General features: G+C 36.8%; 1 protein-coding gene across 4 annotated transcripts in view; it reads right to left on the bottom strand.

Moving 5' to 3' along the window:
• The window catches only part of USP47 (ubiquitin specific peptidase 47), a 109,427-nt gene extending 83,087 nt beyond the window's left edge, over positions 1 to 26,340 (bottom strand). For 3 of the 4 annotated variants that reach the window (XM_045796496.2, XM_045796497.2, XM_045796499.2), the window contains exon 1: positions 26,059 to 26,339. In XM_045796496.2, coding sequence (XP_045652452.1) covers positions 26,059 to 26,097 — 39 coding nt within the window. In that variant the 5' untranslated portion in view covers positions 26,098 to 26,339. Of the gene's footprint in view, positions 1 to 26,058 lie in introns of all 4 variants that reach the window. The other variant, XM_087855272.1, reaches the window with a different exon arrangement.
• Between the last annotated feature and the right edge of the window lie 1,393 nt (positions 26,341 to 27,733).

The raw sequence follows: 27,733 nt of genomic DNA, 5'->3' as shown, positions 1-27,733 counted from the left end.
GCCCAACGTGGAGCCTGAAACGGGGCTCAATCTTATGACTCTGGGATCATGACTTGAGCTGAAATCAAGAGTCGGATGCTTAACCAACTTAGCCAACCAGGCACTCCATGATACATGCTTTAAAAGGTCATATTATTTTTTAAATCTCAGTATAGGAAAAGAAAATTTTTAAGTATATAAAAAAACACAAAAATAAGATTAATTAAGATCAATTATGGACTTCTAGATTTTAAAAAATTAAGAGGGTGAAAAAATACACAACAAATTGAGAAAGGACATTTACAACAAATATAACGAGAACTGGTATCCCAGGATAATAATAAATTCCACAAATCAATCCAGAAAAACAATCCAATAGAAAAATGGCCAAAGACATGAATAGGAGATTCTCAGAAAAGAATCAGCTCACAAATTTTTTCAATGCACAATATTATTAGTAACTGAAAAAGACTATAAACCAGGAACTCTCACTCACTGTTAGTGGGGATGTAAACTGATATAACACTTTGGGAAAACAGTTTTTGACATTACTTATAAATCTGAAAATACGTTTATCCTACAATCCACCAATCTCATCACTAGGAGCATCTATCTATCTATCTCTCTATCTGGCCAGCCAGCCATCATTCATCTCCTAAAGAAACTCTTGCACCAAGTAACAAGAGATATGTGCAGAAATGTTTACAGTACCATTTCTCAAAATAGCACAAAACTGTAAGCATCCTAAATATCCATGATAAACTGTAGTATATTCATAGAACGGAAGACTACATAGCAGTGAAAATAAATGAACTGCTATTAGGTATATCAACATGGATGTACCTCAAAAACATAAAGTGAAAAGAGCCAAGTCACAGCAAAATAGATGCCACAGACTAACAGCCACAAAAATCATTCTAATTCACAGAAAGCTAAAAAACATACAAAGTAGCCATTTTATTGTTTATTGACATAGTATGTGGTAAAGCAAAAAGAAAAACATGGTCATCAAAAATTTAGAATGGTGATAGAGGCAGGGACCCAAATGAGGAGGTAGTTATACAGGATTTCTGTGGTACTGGTAATGTTTTACATCCTGAAAAAGATGCCCGGGTATTTATTTATTATTCTTTACACTACTTAATACATTCATTTTAAGTATCCTATTCTTCATAATAAAATGAAATGAAAATAGGAACAGAACACAGATGACTAAGTTTAAATTAATTTACTATGAACAATGCACATCTTATTTTTTTTAACATATTTTATTTAGAGGGGAGGTAGGTGGGGGAAAGGGGTAATTGGGGGACAGGTATTAGGGAGGGCACATGATGTGATGAGCGCTGGGTGTTATATGCAATTGATGCATTATTGAACTCTACATCTGTAAGTAATGATGTTCTATATATTGGCTAATTGAATTTAATAAAAAAAATAAAATATTTTATTTATTTTGACAGCACATGCACCCACAAGCGGGGGGGAGGGGCATAGGGAGAGGGAGAAAGACAGAATCTTAGGCAGGCTCCTCGCTTGATCTCCCGACCCTAAGATCATGACCTGAGCCAAAAACAAGAGTCTGAAACTTAACCAACTGAGCCACCCAGACACTCCACATCTTACTTATTTTTGATAGTAGGATTGATAAATCAATAAATATGAAAGGCATAAAATATCGTGACCTTAGGAAAAGCACATCTGACAAAGTCACCCATAACACTGATATGCATAAAATGACAAAATGTGCCTTAACAATTATAACTCTTAATCGAAACTACAACTAAAAAATTATACCAAAAGATTATCTATCTTTGGTCCTGTTGTATTCAACATTTTAAGTAATTACCTAGACAAAGCCATGAAAAAAGATGATCAAATTTAAAGAAAAATCTAAGGAATTTAATACAATAAAAAGTATCAATTTCAAACCTATGTCAATAGATATGGCCAAAACAAAAATTTTAAATAGAAATAAAACCCATTATTTTTGTTCAAAAAATAAACTAGACATAGGTGATAGTCCACCAATCCTACCTTTAAGAATTCATCCACGGGTATAGTCAATGAATGTACAGAAGTGAATAAAAAGGATACTCAGCAGAACATTACTGTAAATATAAGAACCTACCAAAAGCTGTCTAACTAGCCAAAAAGAAAATAATTTATAAGAAAATTATAATAAAATATGCAATGGGATACCATGTAGTCTTTAAGGATTGATTTATTGATTGATTGATTTGACACAGAGAGAGACAGCCAGCAAGAGAGGGAACACAAGCAGGGGGAGCGGGAGAGGAAGAAGCAGGCTCCCAGCAGAGGAGCCTGATGCGGGGGCTCGATCTCAGAACTCCAGGATCACGCCCTGAGCTGAAGGCAGATGCTTAACGACTGAGCCACCCAGGCGCCCCACCATGTACTCTTTAAAAATAACATTATATGAGATATGTAGAAAAGGGAAAATTACCAATAGATATTGCTAAGAAACAATGCTAGCCTTAAAACATGAAATATAACAGCATTTTTTAAAAGTCTATATTGGGAAGGAGGAGGAAGGACAAATTTCAGAATAAAAGAATCATGTCAAAGTATTAATGGTACTGACTTTGAGGGGTAGAGCTAGAGGTGTTTTTTTCCCTTTATGTTTTTTGGGGTTTCCAAATATTTAGCACTGCACATATACTTGTTTTTACAATTTATATGTAAATCGTAAGAAATAAGCTTGGCAAATTTAGTCAACTTAATATATTAAGTAAAATGTTTAAAGTATTAGCCTACTCCTATCCTCTTAAACAAAAGAGACAAAACACCTACCCCCTCAATCAAAAGTGTACAATAAAAAAACAAAAGCAATTTGCTAGGCAACAGTATACAGGCAAAAGATATCTAGGGAGATTCCAAGAATTACACTCAATGTGTACAACAAACAGAATGATGTGTCTACAGAAAACAAACAAACAGCAAAAACTAGCACAATCAAGATCAGGTACCAGTAACAGACAATATGCAGACTGTCGGCAATGAGAGGGTACTACACAGGAAAACAGTTAAAGGAACTAAAGATACCTAAAATACAGACGACTTATGATAATTAACTACTACTAAGATTCTTCTACTTCAAGTAATATATATCTGGAAAAATAGAGGCCAGAAAGAAGGGTGAAAGTCTCTTAAAAGGAAATTAAAAAGAAAATAGTATTCATTTAGATAATGGTTAAAACAAATGAATGTCACTTGTAGTCTTAAAGCCACACATAACATCCTACACATTAAAATATCTAATACTTCCATTTCTGGGACAAGAAGGAGAAGATACACTTCTTCTTACTCCACCTGCTAAATACAACTAAAAGCATTATTATTAAAGATAAGAAGACACTGAAAGGTGAAGAGGAAGCAGACTGGCTAGGGACCTCGGGACCAAAGAATGAAGGGCATGGTGGTGAATTCCCTGGATTTCTTTTTGCCTAATACATCCTGGTCCGAGTAGGCACAGACTAAAAACGCCCCAAGACAAGACTGCCATTCTCTAGCTAAAGGATCAGAAAAGGGATAGTCTCACAAAACAGGAAACTTTTAGACACTAATCACACTATAGCCACACAATACAGGGAGAGAAAAAAAAATAACTTGCTTTGCCTCCACTCCCATCATCAAGGTCCAAGAGATTTCTACTCTCATCTGGCTAAAACAAGGCACTACCTTCCCTCCTACCACAGTGGCATTAAAGAAGACCAAGTGGGCAGTGGGACTTTCATCACAACCCAGTGGTAAGAAGTACCTCCTCACTTCTCTATCAGTGAAGGCCTCATGGCAGGAATAACAAAGTGTCCCTCCGCGTCCCAGCCAAGCAGGTATCCACAGAGGTTTAAGGGGAACCTGAGCTTCATCCCCACCCAGGAGTAACAAGGCACCACTCCCACCCCAGGCTGTAAATAAAGGTAAGAGGAGGAACCTGGAGTTCCACCCCCACCTCTCAGTAATGAAGGAGTACCCCCTTTCTCCTGTTGGCATGGTGTCAGACAAGACTTGTTAAAAGACATTTAAGTAAGATTCAGAGTTTCATAACATAATATCCCAAATGTCCAGGATAAGTTGAAGTCACTTGTCATACCAAGAATCAAGAAAATTTCAACTTCAATGAGAAAAGAGAATCAATAGATGCCAACACCAAGGTGACACAAATGTTGGAATTATCTGACAAGATTTTAAAGCAGCTGTCATAAAAATGTTCAACAATTATAAATACACATGAAACAAATGAAAAAACAAAGTCTCAGCAAAGAAATAGCAAACAAAATAACTAAAATTAAAACTCACTAAGTGGGCTCAATAGTAGAATGAAGAGGACGAGGGAAAGGATCAGTGACCCTGGAGACAAGAACAACAGAAATCTTTATCGGAACAATAAAGAAAAAAAGACAAAAAAAATCAGTCTCAATATCCATAGGACCATAACAAAAGACCTAACTAACATTCATGTCAACCAAGTCCTGGAGGGAAAGGGGAAAGGAGGTGGACGTGAAAAACTACTTGAGGAAATAATGGCTGAAAACTGCCCAAATTTGGCAAGAGGCATAAACCTACATATTCAGGAAGCTGAATGAATCCCAAACAGATTAAATCCAAAGCAATTCATGCCAAGACATATCATAATCAAGACAAATTCCTCAAAAACTAAAGACAAAGAGAAAGCTTTTGAAAATAGAAACTACATCTTATCTATAAGGGCAAAACACAATTCAAATGTAGCAGATTTCTCATCAAATTATCACATAAGTAGATATTTTCCATAATATTTTCCAAGAGATGAAAGAAAAGAATTGTCGGCCTAGAATTCTATAGTCAGTGAAAATATCCTTCAGAAATGAAGGGGAAATAAAGATATTCTCAGATGAAGGAAAACTAAAAGATTTGTTGTTAGTGGACCTACCCCAGAAGAACGGCTAAAGGAGGTTCTCTAAAAAGAAATGAAAATAATGGAAAGAAACCATTTTGTATTAAAAATGATATATCCTGGGGCGCCTGGGTGGCTCAGTCGTTAAGAGTCTGCCTTTGGCCCAGGGCGTGATCCCGCCATTCTGGGATTGAAACCCTGCATCAGGCTCCTCCGCTGGGAGCCTGCTTCTTCCTCTCCCACTCCCCCTGCTTGTGTTCTCTCTCTCTTACTGGCTATCTCTCTCTCTGTCAAATGAATAAATAAAATCTTAAAAAAAAATAAAAAATAATAAAAATAAAAATGATATATTCTATGATAATGTCTAAATGCTATTTTACATTGCTCAATTAACACACTATGCAAAACTGTACACTATAAAATAGTTTAGAGCTGATTCAATGTGATCTTTGGGTTATTTCCACAAAAAGCTAGACATCATGAACTCTTAGTCAAGTCTACAACTATGCTACAAACTAAAATTCAACTTACATCATTTCAGCTTACAAGTTTTCCAAATATATGACCTGCTCTGAGTGCTAAAACTGTCCACTGATCTGGCAATTTCACTTCTAGGTATATAACCAAAAGAACTGAAAGCAGGGACTCATAGATAGCTGCACACCCATGTTCATAGGAGCATTATTCAAAGCAGCCAAAAGATGGAGCAAATATTTATATATAGATATATTAAATGATTAAATATAAGGGAATATAAGGGTATTGTGTATGTTTGTATGTGTGTATTGTGTGTGTGGGGTTCTATTATATATATATAATGGAATATTATTCAGCCTTAAAAAGGATGGCAACACTAACACAAACTACAACATGGATGAACGTTGAGGAAATGATACTAAGTGAAATAAGCCTGTCACAAAAAAACAAATACTGTAGGATTCCACTTATATGAGGTACCTGGAGTAGTCAAATTCAGACAGAATGGTAGTTGCCAGAGGTTGAGGGGGTGGGAATTGGGGGGGTAGGGGAATAGGGAGTTACTGCTAATAGGTACAGTTTTGCAAGATGAAAAGATTTCTGTGGATGGATGATGGAGAGTAGCACAACAATGCAAACGTACTTAATGCTAACAAACTGTACACTTGAAACTGGTTAAGTAAATCTTATGTGTATTTTACCAAAACTTAAAATTTTTTTAAATTAAATACAGAATTTATGACCCTAAATCTGTGGAAGTAGCAAAACTGTCTGCAAACTGGGTTTCCAATGTTGCTACATTACAAACACATAATAGTCATAAGAACATATTATGGATATATGTAAATATATGTATAAGAATGGAATACATTTCTATGCTCCCTTGTAATTCAAAGAATTTAAAATCTGCCTATTAAGGGCTTTCATATGATTTGAGTGTATATATGCATACATATATAGGGAAATGATATAGATATAAATGCAGATTTCACTTTTATATATGTGAGTGTGCATATTTTCCAGCTCCTTTCACTGAGAAGACCTAGAAGCAACAATATCCCTATAACAATAAACACATCTAGTCCCCAGATGGTGATTTCTGAATACCATTCTCCACCAAAAGGACTCAGAGATCTTTGTACAAATGACTGATCTTAGTGCTGGGTTGGAAAAGTACAATAGCTTGGAATATCCTGCACTGCCAGAAAGTAAGGTAGTACTCCAAGAATGGTGAGATGTGTCAAAACGACACAGGAGCCAGTTGGAAGGTTTCTCACTGGCCAAGCCTGGAGTAATTTGAACATCAAAATAAATAGATTATTCAACTTAAAAGTTAACATTAAAAGATTGCTGTATCAAATAGGAAGTAATCAAATGACAAAAATCTATACATAGGTAAGCTGAAAATTTAATAGTAAACATGTCCTATTTCCTGAATAATATTAAAATACTGATGACGGGCAGTAAGCCATTAGAGAATGGCTATAATTGACCTACTACTCCTTAAGAAGCCCTTAGAACAAAATTTATTTTTAGAATTTAAATCTCACTTTGTTCACTTAAAAACTAAAACGTTAACTACAGAAGTTAACTGCCAAGAAGCTGAGTTCACAAATATACAAATTTTAATCATACTTAAAAAAAACCTAATCATGAACTTTTTATTCAGTGTATTTTCAATATTTAATTTAGGAATAAGTATATAAATAGAAAAGAATTAAGGCTAAAGATGTTATCAAATTTGATATGAATCAAATTATAATTTTTAGCCATTTCTTCAATTTTTAACTTCTCAAGAATTAAATCATCTCCTGTTTCCATTTTAATGTGGGTGACTGAAGTTACAGTAGAGTAAATCATTCAAATATATCACATTTCTCATTCCTCTTGCTATTCAGCATTCCTAAACAGTTAAGCCATTCAAACAAAACATCTCTATGAATCATTATAATCAGAAAATGATACAAACTCCATTTACTAACAAAAATATAAGACTTTCTTAGATCCGATTATCCTCAACTCCATTCTCACCAGGATTCTTCTACAACTTCCCCCAAATGGTTCCATCTTCTTAACCCTAACTTTTCACCAGTGTGAAATTATACTCCAGGCTCAAATTTCTCAAAAGAAATCTCTTCCATATATCTAGGATTGGTTTCAGTTTTTTAAAAAATAGAATTTCGTTCCTCTTATTAATATAGTCAAAGAAAACAAATATGTCCAAAGATTTGAGGAGATTGGTCAGGAATACATAAATACTTCAGAAAATCAAAAAGATTCAATATGAACATGAATGAAGACCAAGTATATAGGAACAAATACAAGCAGATTCATATGCAAGATTCTGCTTAGCTAAAAAATGGAAATGGCTAATTTATAATCTTTACTACTGAAAATGAACCACAAAAGAGGAAAGTCTAAGTCTTCAGGGGCTTTGCTAAACAAAATATATTCGGGAAATTAAATTCAGGAAAATAATTTCATAATACATAGCTTCTGCTATTGGAAGCATAAAGTATGGCCTTAAAACTTTTAAATAAACTTCTAAAATTGTTTTTGAAAGTTTAAAACTTTTAAACTGATTTTAAATTTTGAAAATTTTTTAGCGCAAGGGCTTTTATTATTTAAAAGAAGTTTAATAATCATCTCTGCTTTAACCTGCTTTCTAAATTCAAATCTTCATATAGGAATTTTCTAAAAGACAACTTTGTACCTATTATAAAAGCTCAGTTCAAAGCATAAAAAATTGTAACTACATTCTCTGTTACTATTGTAGTTAAATGCAGGTTCTGTGATAAACTAATCTGCATTATTAGCAGGTGCTTATTCAATGTATCAGGATATGGATTTCCTGCATTTAAACTAATATTGAATAAGATATAACATTAATTGTCTGTCAATTTATGACATTTGTTTCCAAATCACATAGCACGCTCAAGTAATAAAGTATAATAGTATGACTTACAGTATGTTTAAAAATTTTTTAAAACTATCTATGTTCATGCCTGCCCTTTGTGCTCTAATATTACAGTGTGCCCCTCCGATAACTGCATTCTATTTTCTTTTAAAATACCCATAAAACAAGCTCCCAGACCCCATAATATTATAATCAGAAAACTAAATGTATAAAATTCTATTTCTATGAATTCTATATAATTCTGAATTCTGTGTAACCTATTTTTACTTGTAACAATTACATCAAGTACTCATTCAATTAGTAGAACATAAAGTTTCAGAATTTTTAAAAAAGTTAAAGTCTAACTATGAGCAATATATTTTACTTGACAGTTAAGAAACTATCAATCAGGGAATTCATCACACATGACACAGAATTGTAATATTTAAAGCTGGATGGACGTTTAGACATCTGATCAAACTTCTTACTTTACAGATGAATAAAAAGAAATTCTGGGACCTGAAGTGACTTGCCTTAAGGTCACATATGAATAGATCTCCTAAGAAATAAAGGCTTTCTGATGACTTTATAATGTTGACATATTTGTGGCAATAAAGTTATAATGACATTATTTTCTCCCTTACTTCTATCCTAATACTCTTCCCACTTCTGCCTTATTCCTTTTAATAGCTGTTCTACTACTGGTAATGGGTAACCCACTAATAATATACTGTAGGTATCCAAACTTAGAAACTAAACAAACTACTCTCAGGAGAGGCAATAATAAACCCTTTACTATTCCTGTTATCTTTATTTTTGATTACGGCTAAGTTTTCTTCTGTGAGTAGGCTGTTGTTGACAAGCAGTGACTCAGCTTGTGATACAACTGACTTGTTTACAGGTCTTGACTGTTCTACTGCATTATTACTAAATCAAGGAAGCTTGTTTATTATATTATCTATCTGTTACCATGTGCTTATTTAGAAGCATGGATAATAATTTCAACGTAAGAATATTACATTCTTATAATACTCTGAATATGAAACTGTACAATTGAAAAAAATGTATAGGTTACTTAAAACTATTAGAAGACCGTTTATTTCCCACTGGAGTAGCCCATAGTGCAAAGAGCAATGCACTGCACAGGGCAAAAGATCAAGGCTAAAACCCTCCAGTCAAGGCGGCTACTTTCCTTTTAGCTGTGTAATCCTGTGCAAGTCATTTAGTTTTCAAGGTCCACAAAGAGTTTTTCTGAAGATCAAAACAAAATATTTTGAAAATATTCTACAGGTTACAGTATAATAATATCACACAGAAGGTATTATTGTAGAACTACCAGTTACTATCCTTATAACAGAGTTAAAAAATATAATCCTGGACTATAATAAAATTTATTTATAATTTATGATATTTAAAATTGCAAAAGGTTATTTTTGGGGGGTTATATGAACTTCATTAGAGAGAGAAAACCTACAAAGATCTTTTGTTTTCTGATTGCATAGCGTTCTCACAAAGGTTAAAAACCTACTACTGTAAAAGTAGTAAGAACACCCACTACTTTAAAAGTTCCTGTAGGCTTATAATTTAGAGACAAATCTTATTCCTTCTCTGGCCCAAGCCCCTCATTTGAAAGAAGATAAAAAAGAAAGACCCAGAAGGGTTAAGCGACTACGGCAAAGTCAAACCACTGAGTTCTCTGATTCCCAAACCATTTCTTTTCACCAGACCAGCAACTATGTGAACTAGGTTCGCAAATACCACCACCATTTAACACAATTACCAGTCTTCCCTTTGTAAATCATAAACTCCTTGGGAACAGGTACTCTTTTGCCTTCTCTCGCTTTCCTTTCAGTACCCAACAAATGTAATACTCACATAAAGTATGTTTTCTAGTTCAGGTTTAATAAAAATCCTCAAGCACATGAAAAGATGCTCCACATCAACAGTCATTAAAGAAATGCAAATTAAAACCACAAAAATCACCCTATACTTACTAGAATGATTAAAAAAAACCAAAAATTAAACAAACACAAAAAAGACATTGCCCAGTACCAACAAGGAGAATGCAGAGCAGCTAAGATGCTCATACACTGCTGATCAGAATGCAAAACAGTGCAGCCATTTCAGAAAAGTCCAGCAGTTTCTTACAAAGTTAAACATGAACTTATCGCCCAAAACACAAGTATGCAAATACTTGTCGCAGCTTTATTCAGAATCATCAAAAACTGGAAACAAATGTCCATTAGCTGGTGAATGGAGAAACAATTGTTGCACTCAGCACTAAGAAGGAAGACTACCGATCCATGAAACAATATGATGAATCTCCTAGTTTTATTTTTTTTTTATTTTTTAAAGATTTTATTTATTTATTTGACAGAGAGACAGCCAGCGAGAGAGGGAACACAAGCAGGGGGAGTGGGAGAGGAAGAAGCAGGCTCCCAGCGGAGGAGCCTGATGTGGGGCCCGATCCCAGAACGCCGGGATCACGCCCTGAGCCAAAGGCAGACGCCCAACGACCGCGCTACCCAGGAGCCCCTCCTAGTTTTATACTAGAGGAAAGCAGTCAGACTCAAAAGGCTACATACTATATGAATTCTATTTATATGATATTCTAGAAAGGCAAAATATGAAGACAGAAAACAGATCAGTGGTTGCAGAGCCTTGAGTGTGTGGGGGGACAGCGGGAGACGGGTAGGGAGAAGGAGTTGTCTACAAGGGGCCTGAGAACATTCTTACCATAATGGAGATACTCTGCATCTTGGTGGTGGTTATACATCTGTATTAAGTTTGTCAAAATTCACAAAGCTGTATACCATAAAAGGGCATATTTTACTACATAAATTATACCTCAGTAAACCTGACTTAAAAAAAAAAGGTTTCATTCAAGCTCTTCTAGCTGAGACCTTGACTAAGTTATTGAGCTTTTACGGCCTTTATGTTCTTCTGATCTAAAAATAAAGGGGGGGAATGAAGGGACTGTAATACCTAACTACTACATCCCTTCCAGTATTAAATGATATTACTGAATTGTAGAAACACTTCCTGTGTCTGTTTCTTTCTGTGTCTATTCTGTGTCTGCATGTGTGCCATGTTAATGGTAAATAATGTAATGGCAAATAAATATTACAAGATGTGAATATAAAATGTCAAAATTAAAGCAATATTTCTCAAATGTCTTTTAACAACAGACTTCATTGTTAGGTATCTAATTTTTCACCAATTCCCTTCCATTACCACAAAGCACTATAAATAAACATAATGTAATAAATTATACAACTTGGTATAAATTTAAAATTAAAGGCAATAAAATTAAAACATCTAAGCACATAAAACGGTAAACATTTTATATCAATAAAATGGAATAAATGTACATAAACTCATAGTTTATTTATAGTTAGTAAAGCAATACATATCTTTTAGGATTCCAGTCCTACAAAAATTCTACTATTTAATGCAACCTAGAACTGGGGCTATAATCAAGAGCTCCTCATGGCTAAATATTGAAGTCTTAATTTTATTTGGAACATTAGAGATCTCCTCGGGAAGATTTCATTAATCCCCTAATTAAAAACATTCCTTGTGGTGTTCTCAGTTGTGCGGCTGCCACCATGAGAGTCACCATGAGAGTGATCATTCTCCAGTACCAATGCCACCTCCAGCCTGCTGAGCTTCCGCCAACAGGAAAGGGGAGTAAACACTGGAGTTCTCTATACTAGGGCCCTTACCAAGCCTATTGCCTGCAAACAAATCAGCGGTGAAGCACTCAGGAAGCAACCAACTACAAGTCACTCACAAGAATGTCCTTATGTGAAGAAACCACATCGTTATAAGCCTTGTACTGTCAGTAAAAATCAAAAGTACTGAACTTCCCACTTGCAGATTTCCCTTCTAGCATCAAGTGTAAGAAATTGCTCAGGACTTAAAACAGATCTACACTCCCAGGAGTGCAGCTCCTGGCACTTCTCTGGATGCAAATGAGGCCTACCTACTTAGCATACTTGAAGACACCTACCTGTGTGTTATCCATATAAAAATGTAACAATTATGCCAAAAGAGAGTCTGCCAGCAAGACTCATATGTGGGAAACACACTTAAGATGCATTATGATGGGAAACATTTCATTCTTAAAAAACAAAAAAGTACCTAATTACATGATTGCAAATGAAAAACAAACAAACAGGTAAGACAATAAGGTATTAGCAAGTTCCCCCTTCCCCATTTCCATTTGTGTGTAGATTTTTAAAATGAATGCAGGGACATAAAACATTCATGCAAGTAAAAAACATTTCAGAGAAAAAGTTTCACAAATTGAGCTTTATAAATATTATACACAAACGTGTTAACTTTTTCTGGGAAAAACTTTTTCAAGCCCCCTAATGCCTACACAATAAAAAAAATCTAAACTCCTTATAGGCATACAAAACCTTCAATACTTTTAAGACACAACCTTCTAGAACCATCTCCTACTCAACCCCAGACAACCCATGCATCTATACTAAACTTTTGTCACTTCCTAAAATGCCTTACAAACTTTTATGTTTTAAATGCTGTTCCTTCTAACTGAACTAACTGGACTAGCATCTAGAACTAGAACTAGGTCGGGTTCCTAATTTATCTCTGCTGAATCTCTGATTCCTAGCAGCTACTAACTCAATGTTTAACTGAAGGAATGAATTCTACTGCATCAGAACCTAGAGAAACCCACACTAAGAAAAATTAAAGGATGTTTATGATTAAATAAAAATAGCTAGGTATGATTTGAAACAGAAAAATGTCATCTGTATAGTCAAACTACAATGCTTTGGTTATACTAGAAACTTTCACTTAAGTCATAAATGAGGTCCATGGTCTTCCTAAAGCTAAGCCTATAATCTTAGCAAAGGCATTAGATCTACTTTATATAGAAAAAATTAAATTCCAGACTTTTTCTTAATTATGTTACTTAATAGCCCTTAATTTTTCCCTACTGGAAAGTCACTGTATTTATTGAATATAAGCATGTTATGCTTTTTAGGCTAATATTTGAAAGACTCTGCAAGTCTCTTATCAATCAACTACACAGCATCAAATCTAGAGCACAACCAATGTACAACTGACAGGAACAGAGTCTATTCCATCCATGTCAATTGGTTCTACTCTAGAGTTATAGAAAATAAGAATTATCACATACATAAGTTCTTTCAGAAACAAACTATTCTTAACATGGATCCTGCTTTAAAATAGCACTTCGCACTGAATCTTACAAAGCAGTAATTTGTTAATCTCATAAGGTACCTTGACAAATATCTATACAAACTAAACCAATTTTTCTCAGAACCTCATTAGACTCAAAAATTTAACATTTGTACTCTTACATGTTGTAGTTCTCAATTAAAGCAGTAAGAATAGCAATATGCTTATATCAGCAATATTTGGGGATATAAAAGAACCTGTCAAATCCAACAATCATTTAGGATTTGTGCAAACACATATTTAGCTGACAGGTCATAATCAGAACTGCAACTGTAATGACTAGCATATTTAATAACTAAATATGATTTCATTTTCATTTGATTAATAAGTATTTATTGGACAACAACACATAGCACATTGCACGGGTCCCAAGAAAGAATATATGATGAAAGTAATAACATAACGGAGGGGTATGCTAACATTTATAGAGTGCTTATTATGTGCAAGACACCTTACATGTATTAACTCATTTCATGTTCCCAACAACCCTAGGACATAGTTACTAATCCTCATTTAACTAAGTCCTCATTTAACTAAGTAACTTGCCCAAGGTCACAAAGCTACTATTTGAACCCAGACACTCTGATTGTCATGTCCTGACTTTGAAGATTTCTAATCTAATAAAGGTAATAATGCAGTAACATGTAACTTATAATACCGGGGTATAATTTTCCAAATGTCAAAAGATACAGTGCAATGGGTTTCAGGGTTAAGGAAATGTCATCAGGTTGAAAGAGGAGAATCAGAAATGGTTTCTTGTGGGAAGTAAGAGAGCTAGATTTTGCTGGTTGGATAATATTTTAAGAGCATGTTTTTAAAACATCAAAATTCAAGACCTATATCTCAGTAATTTTCACAAAAACAGTAATCTCTCAACAGTGACTGTAGCAACAGTTTTATATAAATAAAAATATTCATATCCATGGCTACTTTATATATGCATGGTTCAGTTTAGTTCTATTGAACAAAAGAACAGATAAATTATTATTGCTCCCACGCCTAGAGACAAAGTAAACGGAAGTACGTAATAAGGCAGAAAGGAGACCTCTGTTTATTTACACTATACTTACATCCACCCCTTCTTCCACTATACCTATAGCAAATCATGCTCAGGAGAAATGTGTGCTCTTTAAGAACCTTGATTACATCAGTTTTGCCAATCATTTGCCATCACTGTCAATCACAATCATTTTGCCCCAAAGACTTTGTACAACAGAGAATGTTTGTACAAAAGTAGATTTTAAGCCAACAGTAACTGGACAGAACACTTTAAAATCTGTGTGATAATCCTCATAAAAGAATATGCCTCTGCGTATCGGATACCTAAACATGTTGCCTAAATTGAAGGAGATCCTTAAAAACAAATTAATCAATTTTAAAAGTAGATGTCTTCTGGAATCTTAATTGACAATAGATGTTTAAATATATATATTTAATGATATGTTTTTCCCAGCCCCCTATTTTCAATACAATCTTTTCTTTCCAAGTTGGGCTACCACGGTACTTTAGTACCCTGGAAACGTACTAACCCAATCCCTTCAATTTCAGCAAAAAAATTACAGTACCCTGATACTAAGATGCAAAAACTTTATGTGACTAATCAGAAACCTGGAAAATAAAAAAGAGGCAATTCTAAGAAAGTACTTAAGAAAGTACTTAAATAATAGTTTTCATGCAAAATCAAAGTTTGCCCATTTAAAACTCCCTAGAAACCAGATGATAAAAAAGTACTTCATATTATTCACTCAGGGCAAGGGCACAGAAGTGACACATGAAAGCATAGAACACACCTGGGAACAGCAACTAATGTAGCCAAATGTGGCTAAAACAAAACTGGCCTGGGGCAGGACACAAATACATTAAGTTAGGAATTTCTGGTTAAAGAGGATAGATTGAATACAAGCATTTAGCTCTGAAGTTTCCCAAGGGATCTTTGAAACAAGAGTGAAGACATTTTTTTAAAGAGCATAAACCCGTAAGAAACCAGAAACATGATTTCAAAAGCTGGAAAGCAGATCAAATGGTAATGACTATTACATCTGAAGAAGCTGAATTCTACATTAGCTTAGAAGAAAACCAAAGACACCTGGTTTATATCACATTTACAATTACACCAAAAGACTCCCTATACTCCCTGGAGAAGTGGTTGCTTCCAGGGTTGGGGCAGAGAAAATAAACCATGGGCTGAAGCATAATGTGGTGCCAGAAAGTAAGTTCTCAAAAAGCAAGGATGAACACACAGATGCCAACCAGAAAGAGCTCCCCTGGCCAAGACTGAAACAGCCTGAAAAACAAAATAAATAATAATAGTATTGGGTTATAATCCAAAGACTAAAATAAATATCCAAAAGTCTATACTTATATAAATAATTATGTAAAGAAATGGGGAAGAAGGAATAACTCTTCCTCACAGAAGAATTTCAATTAATAAATGCCGAAAAAATGAGGAAAATAGAAAATCACTATTAGAATGCACCAGTAATAAGACAAGATCCATAGACGGATGCTAAAATTAGTGGGCAGAAGTTTAAGCCTAAACAAGGTATCTGCATAGTCTCAAAGTATTTAGTAATTTAAAGAGGAAAACAGTAACTTTATAGTGGAGAAACCTAGCAGACAGCACCATACCCAAGTGATCAAGGTTAACATCACTAGCAGTACATCACATTCCCCCACACCTTCCAGATGACGTACCGAGAAGGACATACCACACCTGTACTATCCCTCTCCTTAATTCCCAACGTCATGAGAGAGGTCATAAATCATGAGAAAATGTCAGACAAACCCAAATTGAGGGCCATTATACAAAACAACTGTTCAAAAGTGTCAAGGTCATGAAAGAGAAGGAAAGGGTAAAGACTGTCACAGATAAAAAGAAACTAAGGAGACAAGACAACTAAATGCAGTGTAGGATCCTGAATTTGGATCTTGGAACAAAAAGATTTGTGGAAAAGCCATTTGTGGAAAAACTAGTAAAATATGGTTAATTTCTTACTTTGGTAAGTGTTTTATAGTTATACAAGATGTTAACATGAGGAGAAGCTTGGTGAAGGGTATATGACAATTCTCTATTCTTTTTGCAACTCTTCCACAAAAAAATTTTAAAGGACAATGGGGGGAAAAAACCCTGAAAGGCTCAGAAACTGTCAATTTCAGACACTCTGGGAGCAAGGGTGGAGTCCAAACTAGGAGAACAGATTGAAGTTTGTTAGAACTCCCAGACCTCTCTTCTACTCCTTGATCCTTTCTGGCAAAAGGCTAAATGACCTCTGAGAGCATGAAACAGGGTATCTCTGCACAAGAGGATGCCAGGCTCAAATGAATGTGAGGAATGCCGTACTGAAAACTGGAGAACAAATGAAAATGTATTTCCATATTTAATGATGAAACCCAAATCCCTTTTTCCTACTCAGCTCCCAAGTTTGTTCTCTCCAGGCATAAGATCAGAAATCTTTTCTGGGAAATCAATACAGCACAAGAGAAAAGATGTGTCATTGGGAGTCTGCAAGGAAATTATTCAGCCCTATCACTTCACAGAGAAAACCACAATCATCCACTTGTAGAGCTTCTAAGCTTTTTAAGGCACCTCTTTTAAGTAAGAGTTAACTTCAAAGGTTCACCAGACATCCAGGGAAAGCATCTCATATGAAAGACAACGCCAGTTAGAATGGCAAAAATTGACAAGGCAGGAAACAACAAATGTTGGAGAGGATGTGGAGAAAGGGGATCCCTCTTACACTGTTGGTGGGAATGCAAGTTGGTACAGCCACTTTGGAAAACAGTGTGGAGGTCCCTTAAAAAGTTAAAAATTGAGCTACCCTATGATCCAGCAATTGCACTACTGGATATTTACCCCAAAGATACAGACATAGTGAAGAGAAGGGCCATATGCACCCCAATGTTCATAGCAGCATTGTCCACAATAGCTAAACTGTGGAAGGAGCCGAGATGCCCTTCAACAGATGACTGGATTAAGAAGATGTGGTCCATATATACAATGGAATATTACTCAGCCATCAGAAAGAACGATTCCACAACATTTACAGCAACATGGATGGGACTGGAGGAGATAATGCTAAGCAAAATAAGTCAAGCAGAGAAAGACAATTATCATATGGCTTCATTCATTTATGGAACATAAGAAGTAGGAAGATCGGTAGGAGAAGAGCAGTATAAACAGAAGGGGGAATGAACATGAGAGACTATGGACTCTGGGAAACAAACTGAGGGCTTCAGAGGGGAGGGGCGTGGGAGAATGGGATAGGCCGGTGATAGGTATTAAGGAGGGCACGTATTGCATGGTGCACTGGGTGTTATACGCAAGTAATGAATCATGGAACTTTACCACAAAAACTAGGGATGTACTGTATGGTGACTAACATAATATAATAAATAATTATTATTTTAAAAAAAAAAGAAAGAAAGACAAAGCCCAAGAAAATAAAAAAGGAAATTTGGAGGAAAGAGGGAGTATGTAGAGAATAAAACTACTACTAATTTCCTAAGAGAGATAAGACAAGACATTGATTGCATCCACAAGACAGAAACAGGATATTTAAAATTTTTTCAGAAGAAAAAAGAGTGCTTGGAAATTATAAATATGATGGCAGAAAAAAACCCTTAGTAGAAGAATTGGAAGATAAAAGTTGAGAAAAATTTCCCAGAAAGCAAGGGGGAAAGGAATGGAAAATAGATGAGAACAGGTAAAAAAATTCAGAGAAACCAGTCATTAGGCCCAACACCTCAACCATAGGAACTCAAGAGAGAGAAGAGAGAAAACCAAAGGAAGAAATTTAAAAAAAAAAAAAGGGGGCGCCTGAGTGGCACAGCGGTTGGGCATCTGCCTTCGGCTCAGGGCGTGATCCCGGCGTTGTGGGATCGAGTCCCACATCAGGCTCCTCCACTATGAGCCTGCTTCTTCCTCTCCCACTCCCCATGCTTGTGTTCCCTCTCTCGCTGGCTGTCTCTATCTCTGTCAAATAAATAAATAAAATCTTAAAAAAAAAAAAAAGAAATTAAAAAAAAAATTATTTAAGGAAACCCCAGAACTGATGAATTTCTGAATAAGACTACCCGAACTCAAAAGAAATGGATTTAAAAAAAGACCTATACCAAAGCACATTAATATTGGAATTTCAGAACTCTGAAGGAAAAGATTCTCTAAGCTTCCACAAAGGAAAAAAAAAGTTTCAAAATAGTGGAAAAGAATCTTCTAGGCATCTGATGTCTCAATAGTAACACTGAAAAAAAGAAAACAATGGAGCAAAGTTAGCAAAATTGTGAGAGAAAATTATTCTTGACCAAGAATTTTCTGCCCAGCCAAATGATCTATAAAGCAAGAGGACAGAAACATTTTCAGACATGTGAGGTCTGGAAAAAATTATATCCCATCCAGAAAGCTGTTGAAAGTGATCCTCCAAAATGAGAAAACAAAGAAAGAAGAAGACATCAGATACAGAACCAAGAGCCCCAATATAATAGAGACCTGAGGGGGACTACTAAGATGATGGTAAAGGCAAATCTAAGACAACAGCTGCAATTCAAGAAAACTTAAATAAAAAAATTAGTAGGTCTGAAAAAAATAGTAAGAGAAGATGTATACACTTGAGAGTTGGGCTAAATCAAAGCTTCTCAACAGTGCCACTACTGACATTTTGGACCACATAATTCTTTGTTGTGGGAGTCTGTCCTGTGCAGTGTAGGATGATGTCTGGCAGCATAGCTTGCTTCCACCACTCAGTATCAATAGCACACTCCCTGCCCTCCCCAAATTGCCAAATGTCCACTGGGTTGCCCCCTGTTGAGAACCTCTTGGCTAAATTAATGGTAAGTACACAGAAAACTAAACACAAGCAAATAAAAAAAAATTAACACAGGGAAAACAAAATGTACAGGGAAGGAAAACAATTACAATAAACTACAAGACTCAACTATGAACAGCTTTTAGTCAAACTGATACACACTCTGAGTACTGGTATAACCAAACTACTTACAATATGACAATACTGGGAAGACTGAGCAGGACTGAGAAGTGTGTCTGCATATGGCTGGGGATAGCGGTAAACCTTATCTTCTACTGTAGTAAGTCAGTAGATAAAGCCTTAAAACTGAAAACTCAAGAAAGAACACTACAAACATGCCATTTTGAGATGTGGACATAAATATCAAAGAAATGAGTTGAAAGTGGTTATCTCTGAAAAGCCCGAAATAAAAGGAAGAGGGAATTTGCAGAGGACTTCTGTTTTGTCAATAGTCCTGCAAAACTATTCAATTTTTTTAAGTGTGTACGTGTATAACTTTGATAAAAATTAAACTTAAAAAAATCAACTGAAGCTAGATCATGAAGTACTTTCACTGGTTAAGACCACACTGACTTAGAACCAACCAGCTTTAAAACTTTGAGCAAGGTCCTCAACCCCTTTAAGCCTTACCTTCTTCATCTACAAGATAATGAAAATAATAGACGCCTTAAAGGGGTGTGACAGGGAATTAAATAAGATAACGTATGTAAAAGGTTTACCACAGTGTATGGCAGGCAGTGCTTATAAATAGTACCTATTACTCAATTTGCAATCAGAGGGTAATAAAACTATAAACTTTAAAGTAAGGAAATCATAATCTTCACCTGTTTTAGAAAGTAACTCTGACAACTGTACAGAGGATGGCTTTGTAAAGAGAAGAGCCTAGAAGTCAGAGACCTTTTAGCAGGGCTACATCTGAATGGGAAAAGAGGCAGAGCTACAAAGTGAAAGGTAAGGGTACAAGAGATTATTTTCCATAATTTAAATATGAGAAAAAGGAAAACGACGGAGTCAAAAAAAAAAATCTCCTAACTTAAGCAAATAAATAGATGCTGACGACACTTACTGCACAGAACACAGAAAGAATTATGTTGAGAACATGAGGAAAGAGAAGAGATATGAGCTTGATATTACCTACATGTAATCTGTGGGTCCTAGCATACAACCAAATACAGATATCAGGTATGCAGGTGGAAATCTGAATCTAGAAGAAGAGAGGTCAGGGCTGGAGACAGAAATGGGTATATTACAATCAAATGCTGAAGCCATGCAACTGGATCAGATTACTCTGTGGCAAACTCAGAACAAGGAGAGAGGGGAAAGATAAAAATCATGAGCACAGGGGCGCCTGGGTGGCTCAGTCGTTAAGCATCTGCCTTCAGCTCAGGGCCCCATCCCAGAACTCGAGCCCCTCATCAGGCTCCTCTGCTGTGAGCCTGTTTCTCCCTCTCCCACTCCCCCTGCTTGTGTTCCCTCTCTCGCTGGCTGTCTCTCTCTGTCAAATAAATAAATAAAATCTTTTTTAAAAAAATCATGAGCATAAAAAACAACACTATGACACAATACCAATAATTGCCTCAAAAACTACAATTAGATCATCTAAGTTTCTTTTTTTAAGTAATGTACATGCCCATCGTTGAAATAAGTAAAGAAAATCTAAATAAAGCCCAATGATCCAGATATCCAGGAACAACAGTTGTTAATAGAGTATTCCTTCTAATCTTTCAATGCATATAACCCTAAATTGTCCATATCATTCCTGACAAATTTGGAATCATATAAAACTGCACTCAGCTTTTTTGCTTTATTAAGTCAGCATTTCCAATGGTATCTTAAATACCAATGATTTTTTATTAAACACTCCAATTTCTGTAAACCACTGATGAGTGTTACTTGACATAACTGCCATGCTAGCCTTACTGGTAAAGGAGAATCAACACCCCGATTTTTTTTTTAAAGGCTAATTTTTAAAGAATGACCAAAAGCAAGAAAGACCACTACAGCACATTTTGAGTAATTAAATCAAGAGACATAAAATTAAAAGAATATTCATTTGATATGGACCATAATAAATATTGATGGATTTTATTAAAAACCAGACAAGAGAGATAAAAAAAAAAAAGCAAGTTGCTTTAATGTTTTGGGAGTTCTCAACATCAATGGTCTTTATATACTTGTGGGGTCACTGTGAAGCTCAAATGTGTTAATATACACGAAGCACATTTAACAGTATCTGACATACAATAAATGCTTAATAAATATTGGTTATTTCTATCATCACAATTAGTTTCATATGGAAACTGTTTATTGCATGGAAAAGAGGCAGAAACATGATATGAAACAACTCTTTTGTCTCTTCTTCCATTTTTCCATCTTCTCTACATTTATACATTCTTTGGACATCACTTTAAGTACTATTTTAAAACCATTAGATATGTATCTTATCCTTAATTATACTCTAAGATACTTGAAGGAAGAATGAATTTTTGCTATTTCCTCAAAATGTTCCTTACATAGCAGAGTACAGTAATATGCACAGCGAAGACTCAATAAATATTAGTGTCACAAATGTTGTTGTTAACCACAATGAACAGACCATACTATACTGCCTTTGCTCTTCGCTGCGTGTAACAATTTCGGAGGAATACTAAAAACACTGGATTATACCTAAAAGAGAACAACTGAGAAACGAGTAAAGAACTAAGGATCCTCAGATTACAGAACAGAGGGGGTTGGCCTTCCTACTTGCCTTTTCCATTTTCAACAATAAGAAAAACTGTCCTATGGGAAATGATTTAAGACTTCTCTGTTGTCCAAGGCAATTATCAAAAGATGGTAGGTACAGAGGTCTAGACTTCTCTCAACTCAAAAACTTAAAATAACAGATCTCTTCTAAGGCAAAGATGTTATCAGAGATTAGTCATGAAGGTGTTCAAGCAAGGGTTGGAAAACAGCTTGTCAAGGAACTGTGCTGCAGAAAACAGCCAAGTAGGGGATAATTGGTTAGAATTCCAAGTTTCTTCACACCCTGTAACCACATCAATAAATATTACCGAATATCTGCTCCAGAAAGTATACTGTCCTAGACCTATAATGTATACAAAAACAGAAAACTGAGAGAAACACACAAAGATTTCTGCTGCCAAGGAATTTGTAACAAATATATAAAATGCGTATTACAGTTTGAGAGCATAACAGATGTCACCAAGCACTATTTATTAATTGCCAAATGAATTGTAGTCATATAAAAGGTCTTCTAAGAAGGAGAAATCCCTAAGGTTAAAATGGTCATAAAAAGATTTTTAGAATAAACAAGGTATAGGGTACTTATGGAAAAATGTACATGAAGGTTCTGAACAGAGAAGAAGAAAGAGGGATAGTACTAAAAGAACTGAAAATGAAAAGCAAGTTAAGAGAAACCCATTCGGCTGCATTAAAAACATGTTTCATGGGAGGAGAGATAAGCTGAAAAGGAAGGTTGTGGCCAGAATCAACTGTACTAGGCCTTGAATACAAAGCTAAGTAGTTTCAAATTTATCCTGTATACGGCATCTGTAGCAACTACTCAACTCTGCTATAGCCACAGACAATAATAAATAAATGGGCATGGCTGTGTTCTAATAAAACCTTTTTTATGAATACTGAAATCTGAATTTCATGTATTTTCATCTGTCACAGAATATTATTCTACTTATCTTTTACAATCTGGAAATGTGAAAGTCATTCTTAACTCATGGGTCATACAAAAACAGGCTACCAGTTGGATTTGGCCCACGGGATTGTCCAATACCTGTAGTACAGTAAGCGGCCTTCTTTGGAGTCCTCTAAGATATATCCATCCTTGAGCTTCAGGGACCAAAATAATATATTATTCATTCAACAACTACACACATGCATGAATGCACACACCTAACCAAGATCTAAATCTAGTAGGGGTTAGGGGTTCCCTATACAAAGGTCCTAAATAAACAAAAAACAACAACAAAACCCTCTAGATTATTAATAAGCCATTAGAACAGAAGCAAATTTTTATTTTAATTTTACAATTTATTTTCACATAGTAAATGTACTTAGAGAGTTACAAACTACTCTTACAGACCCTCCAGGTCATATGGAGGTAACTATAAAATAAAGTATAATCAAGGAATAGTGAAGGGATGTGAGTTCGAATCCTTACATTGTCATTTACTCATTATGTGACCCTAAACAAGTCACTTTCAATCCTCTGGCCCTATTTTCCTCATCTGTAAAGTGAAAGAGTTTAAGTTACTAGATGATCACTATACTCTCCCTTTAGCACTGCATGATTCTAATCTGACTTAAAAGACAGGGAATGGCAAAAGCGATAATTAAGGACACAGAAAAGGCACTGACTAAATTAGCAGGCAGATAAGACAAACAGGTAGGAAAAAAGACCAAAAAAGTAAAATATTACTAAACTCAAGGATTTTTTTTTTTAAGTATTATATGCAACAGAAAACCCAAGGAAGAGAAGCAAGAAAGAATAATTCAGGAAGAGGAGTATGGCCATCAAAAAAGAAAGAACTAGTTAGCAAGCTAAAAAAGGCAAAAACTTCAAGTGACAGTCTTAAGACTAGAGACTACTGTGCATGCTTCCAGGAATCATGAGAAAAGCCAGGGAAAGAGAACAGCCTGAAGATCAATCTAGAGACTGGGGTGGGGTGAGGGGGAAGCATATGTTCCAAAAAAATGTAAAAGAAAAAAAAAAGTTGGGATATGCTTGAAGCCTCAGGTAAGGGAGTTAGTCTTAAAGGAGAGGCAATTAATCTTTAAAATCCAAAAGGAAAAAGCAGCATCACAGTATTGGTTTTTACACAACAGATATTTTCCCGCAAAGCTGCATATCCATATCATGTTTTTTTTTAAGATCTCAAATTATTAGGGAAATAAATCTGATGTTTCATTTTCTTAAAGCAGAGTTTCACCTATACTGTATTTTTCTGACGCTCAAAAAATTAAGGACTAACTTTGCTTTTTGTAAGAAGGAAAACCAGCAGTATGTAGCTCTAAAAGAAAATGCATGTTTATCTTTCTTCTGTCCTTGTGTAAGAGTTACTTATGGAGTAAAATACCTCTCTCTCTCTCTCTCTTTTTTTTTTTTTTAAGATTTTATTTATTTGACAGAGCTAGAGACAGCCAGCGAGAGAGGGAACACAAGCAGGGGGAGTGGGAGAGGAAGAAGCAGGCTCATAGCAGAAGAGCCTGATGTGGGGCTCGATCCCATAACGCCGGGATCACGCCCTGAGCCGAAGGCAGACGCTTAACCGCTGTGCCACCCAGGTGCCCCTAAAATAGCTCTCTCTTAAATGAAGCTCAACGAATATTACCAGCACTCTTTCTCCTAGTAGCTTTGAAAGCTCCCAAGGCAAGAACTCTGATTAATTCATCTGTTTATCTGCTTTGCACAGAGTTGGTGATGCTCGATGAATAAATACCGACACATGATAACTAAGTTTAAAAAAAAAGGGGCGCCTGGGTGGCTCAGTCGTTAAGCGTCTGCCTTTGGCTCAGGGCGTGATCCCAGCGTTCTGGGATCGAGCCCCACGTCAGGCTCATCCTCTGGGAGCCTGCTTCTTCCTCTCCCACTCCCCCTGCTTGTGTTCCCCCTCTCACTGGCTGTCTCTCTGTCAAATAAATAAATAAAATCTTAAAAAAAAAAAAAAACTGTCCTTGCAAAACAACTACCATCTGATAATGTAGGAAAAATATTTTATCACAGATACATAACTCCAGTATCACTTTTGCAGTGTCAGAGCTTGCTTAAGTAGCAACAAATTGCTACAAAGCAACTAAAAAAGCTAAAATAATTAGAATTTTTAATGAATATCACTTATAAACATCAAGATTCTACACAGCTCATTTCAACAGGACACTGCCTCTATTCAAGATATATGAGAAATAAAAATCCAAAGCATTAGCCTGATGATCAAACAGTTAAAAATACACATTTGGATACGCTGAAGATATTTATAAAGCCAACAGGGATACTATTAATATATTGAAATTCACTGGCCAGCGCTGGATACTACCATTAATCTTCTACTACTATTCAAGAGAAGCCAAGAAGTCAAGGCTTCTCATATCACTTGCTTTTAAGAATTCAAGAAGTCACCCAAACCAGCATATACAACCCAACTACAAAAAGTAGTTGAGCTCTCCACATGGTAATGTTTAGCTATCTCTCACCTTTACGTGAAAGCTACATTTACTTTTTCAACGATCTTCCATAGGCCTCATTTAGGCAGGCCAACAGTATTACCAAGTAACAGGAGTTCAAAAAAGTAACAGTTAACTCTGCCCTCCCACAGATCTCAAGTTGGGCGTAGATTTCACAAGCCCTGGAAGCTACACACTGCCACTGTCAAAACCAGAAGCAGCACCGTCACCCTGTCGTGCCCATCAACAACTGTTAACAGAATTTTTTCTTTGAAATTATCTTGGCTCAACATGCTCAATAAGTACTTAAAAGGCCGCCTTCTCCCCCAAAGCTGGACCTGATTCCTTCCAGTCCGCTCCTTTATTCGTCCAACCCGACAAACCCGAGAGGGGAGGTCTCGGCTGCCCGCGGCCCCTAGATCCAGTCGGGTCTCCCAACTGCTCGCCGCACCCACCGTACAGCCCCCTCCATACACCTCCTCCTTCCCCCACAGCCGGGCCCGCACTCGAGCTGGGCCAGCAGCCGACCCCTCGCCCTGGCCTGCACTGCCTCGAGCGGACGCAGGCCTTGGGCCTAGCCTCCTCCGCTGGCCCCTCACCTCTTTCGGGACCAGTTGGTTCTCCTCGCCGGGCACCATGGCTCAGACTCCGGCCGCTCCTCTCCGCCCTGCCGGGGGAGGGGGCAGGGTGGTGGCGGCTCTCTAGCTCAGGAGAAAACGGCAGCGGCACTCATCCTCTCCACCGCCTGCGCTCCGGCAACCGCGGAGGCCTCAGCCTGGGCCTCAGACACCAGCGCGCAGACACCGACCCACGGCTGCTCCGCCGCAGCCGCCGCCGTCGCCTTCGTCGTCGGCCCCTCCCCCAGCCCGCCGCAATCAATGGAAAAATGGCGGCGGCCGCTCTCGCGAGAATTCGGGCCGTCGGGCTCGTAGCCCGGCGCCAGGCGCCCAAGGTGCCGAGGCAGCTGTCGCTCGCGTCTAATTACCTCAGCTCTTACTCAGCCCCGGGATGTACAAAATTGGTCGAGCGGCCCTGCAAACGCCTTTCATGGGAGGGATTCTGGACCGTCCATCTCGGGACTCCCTCTGCCGGCAGGGAAAGGACCAGGCCTCAGAATCCTCCATGCCTGCTTGGCCTCTTCGGACTCTGCCCACCAGGAAAAGACTTGAGCCGAAAGCTCCTTCTCTGACCCTAACACCAACCAACACCGCCCTCCCTTCCCGTTAGAAAAGCGCCTTAACTCCATCCCCTCTTCACAAAGCCCGGGCCTCTCCTGGAAGAGAAAGCGTCACGGGCGGTCTCCCGGCGTCCGCCCTCGGACGCGGCCGCAGCCAGGAGGAACTGCGTTTTCTTTTCCCCCTCTCCCTCCACTTGGACGGCCCCGGCTCCAGGGACCTCGAGGCCATCTCGTGCGAGGGGAGGCGGCAGCCCTCGCCTCAGAGAAACGGTGTCACATCCCTGCGCCCCCCCCCTCCCATTAGAGCGGCACTCTCTTGGCCCCTTTATGGGAACTTCAACAGGTTCCATTCTGGGACTGAGATCGCTGAGAGTAGGGCTGCAGTTTGAACTTTACCATCCTCCTTAAGAATATTTTCAGAGTATTTAAATCTCCTCTGACTGTAAGCACTGTGCTGTTTTATACGAAACGAATTACACAATAGTTATTTTTCCAAATCTCACTCATTAAACCTTCCTTTATGAAGACTCGGTGGGGTGTCCCTCCTGAAGACTTCCGTGGGTACAGTGAGATTTCACACCATGCTGAGATAAAACAATCCTTCCATATTCCTAACACCCACAGTATCAACTACCCGTACTTGGCTCTCTAAACTTTTTTTTGATTGCATGCCCCTACTAGCAAAAGAAAAAAAAAAAAAGCTCTGTAAGTCTATATACTTATGTAAGTTATATACACGTCTTGCTACATGTAACATAAAATATTTTTAAAATGTAAAAAGGATAAGATAAAAAAATAAACAATTAAAAGTAAGTTATTTTTATATTAATGGTATAAAGAATTGTTACTCTTACTAAAAATATTTAGTGAAAGAAATATGATTGACTAGGTTTCAATGGTTTTTAAAATCTTTAATAGTTTGTGAAGCAGTTATTAAACTGATTCAACGTTCAGGTTATTTCTGTACCTCATTTTAATAGCTGTCATAAGCTGAAAAAGATAACTCACAAAGATATGTAGATCCTAATGGAAGAAGCACATCTCTGGCTGCTCTTACTAATGCAAGTATTCATTTTTATCTCTTCCATCCACCAATC

This window comes from Ursus americanus, chromosome 24 (genome assembly GCF_024610735.1).
Source record: "Ursus americanus isolate L20-20 chromosome 24, mUrsAme1.1.p, whole genome shotgun sequence".
In the NCBI taxonomy this organism is placed as follows: Eukaryota; Metazoa; Chordata; class Mammalia; order Carnivora; family Ursidae; genus Ursus; species Ursus americanus.
This window is presented reverse-complemented; position numbering and strand designations above follow the sequence as displayed.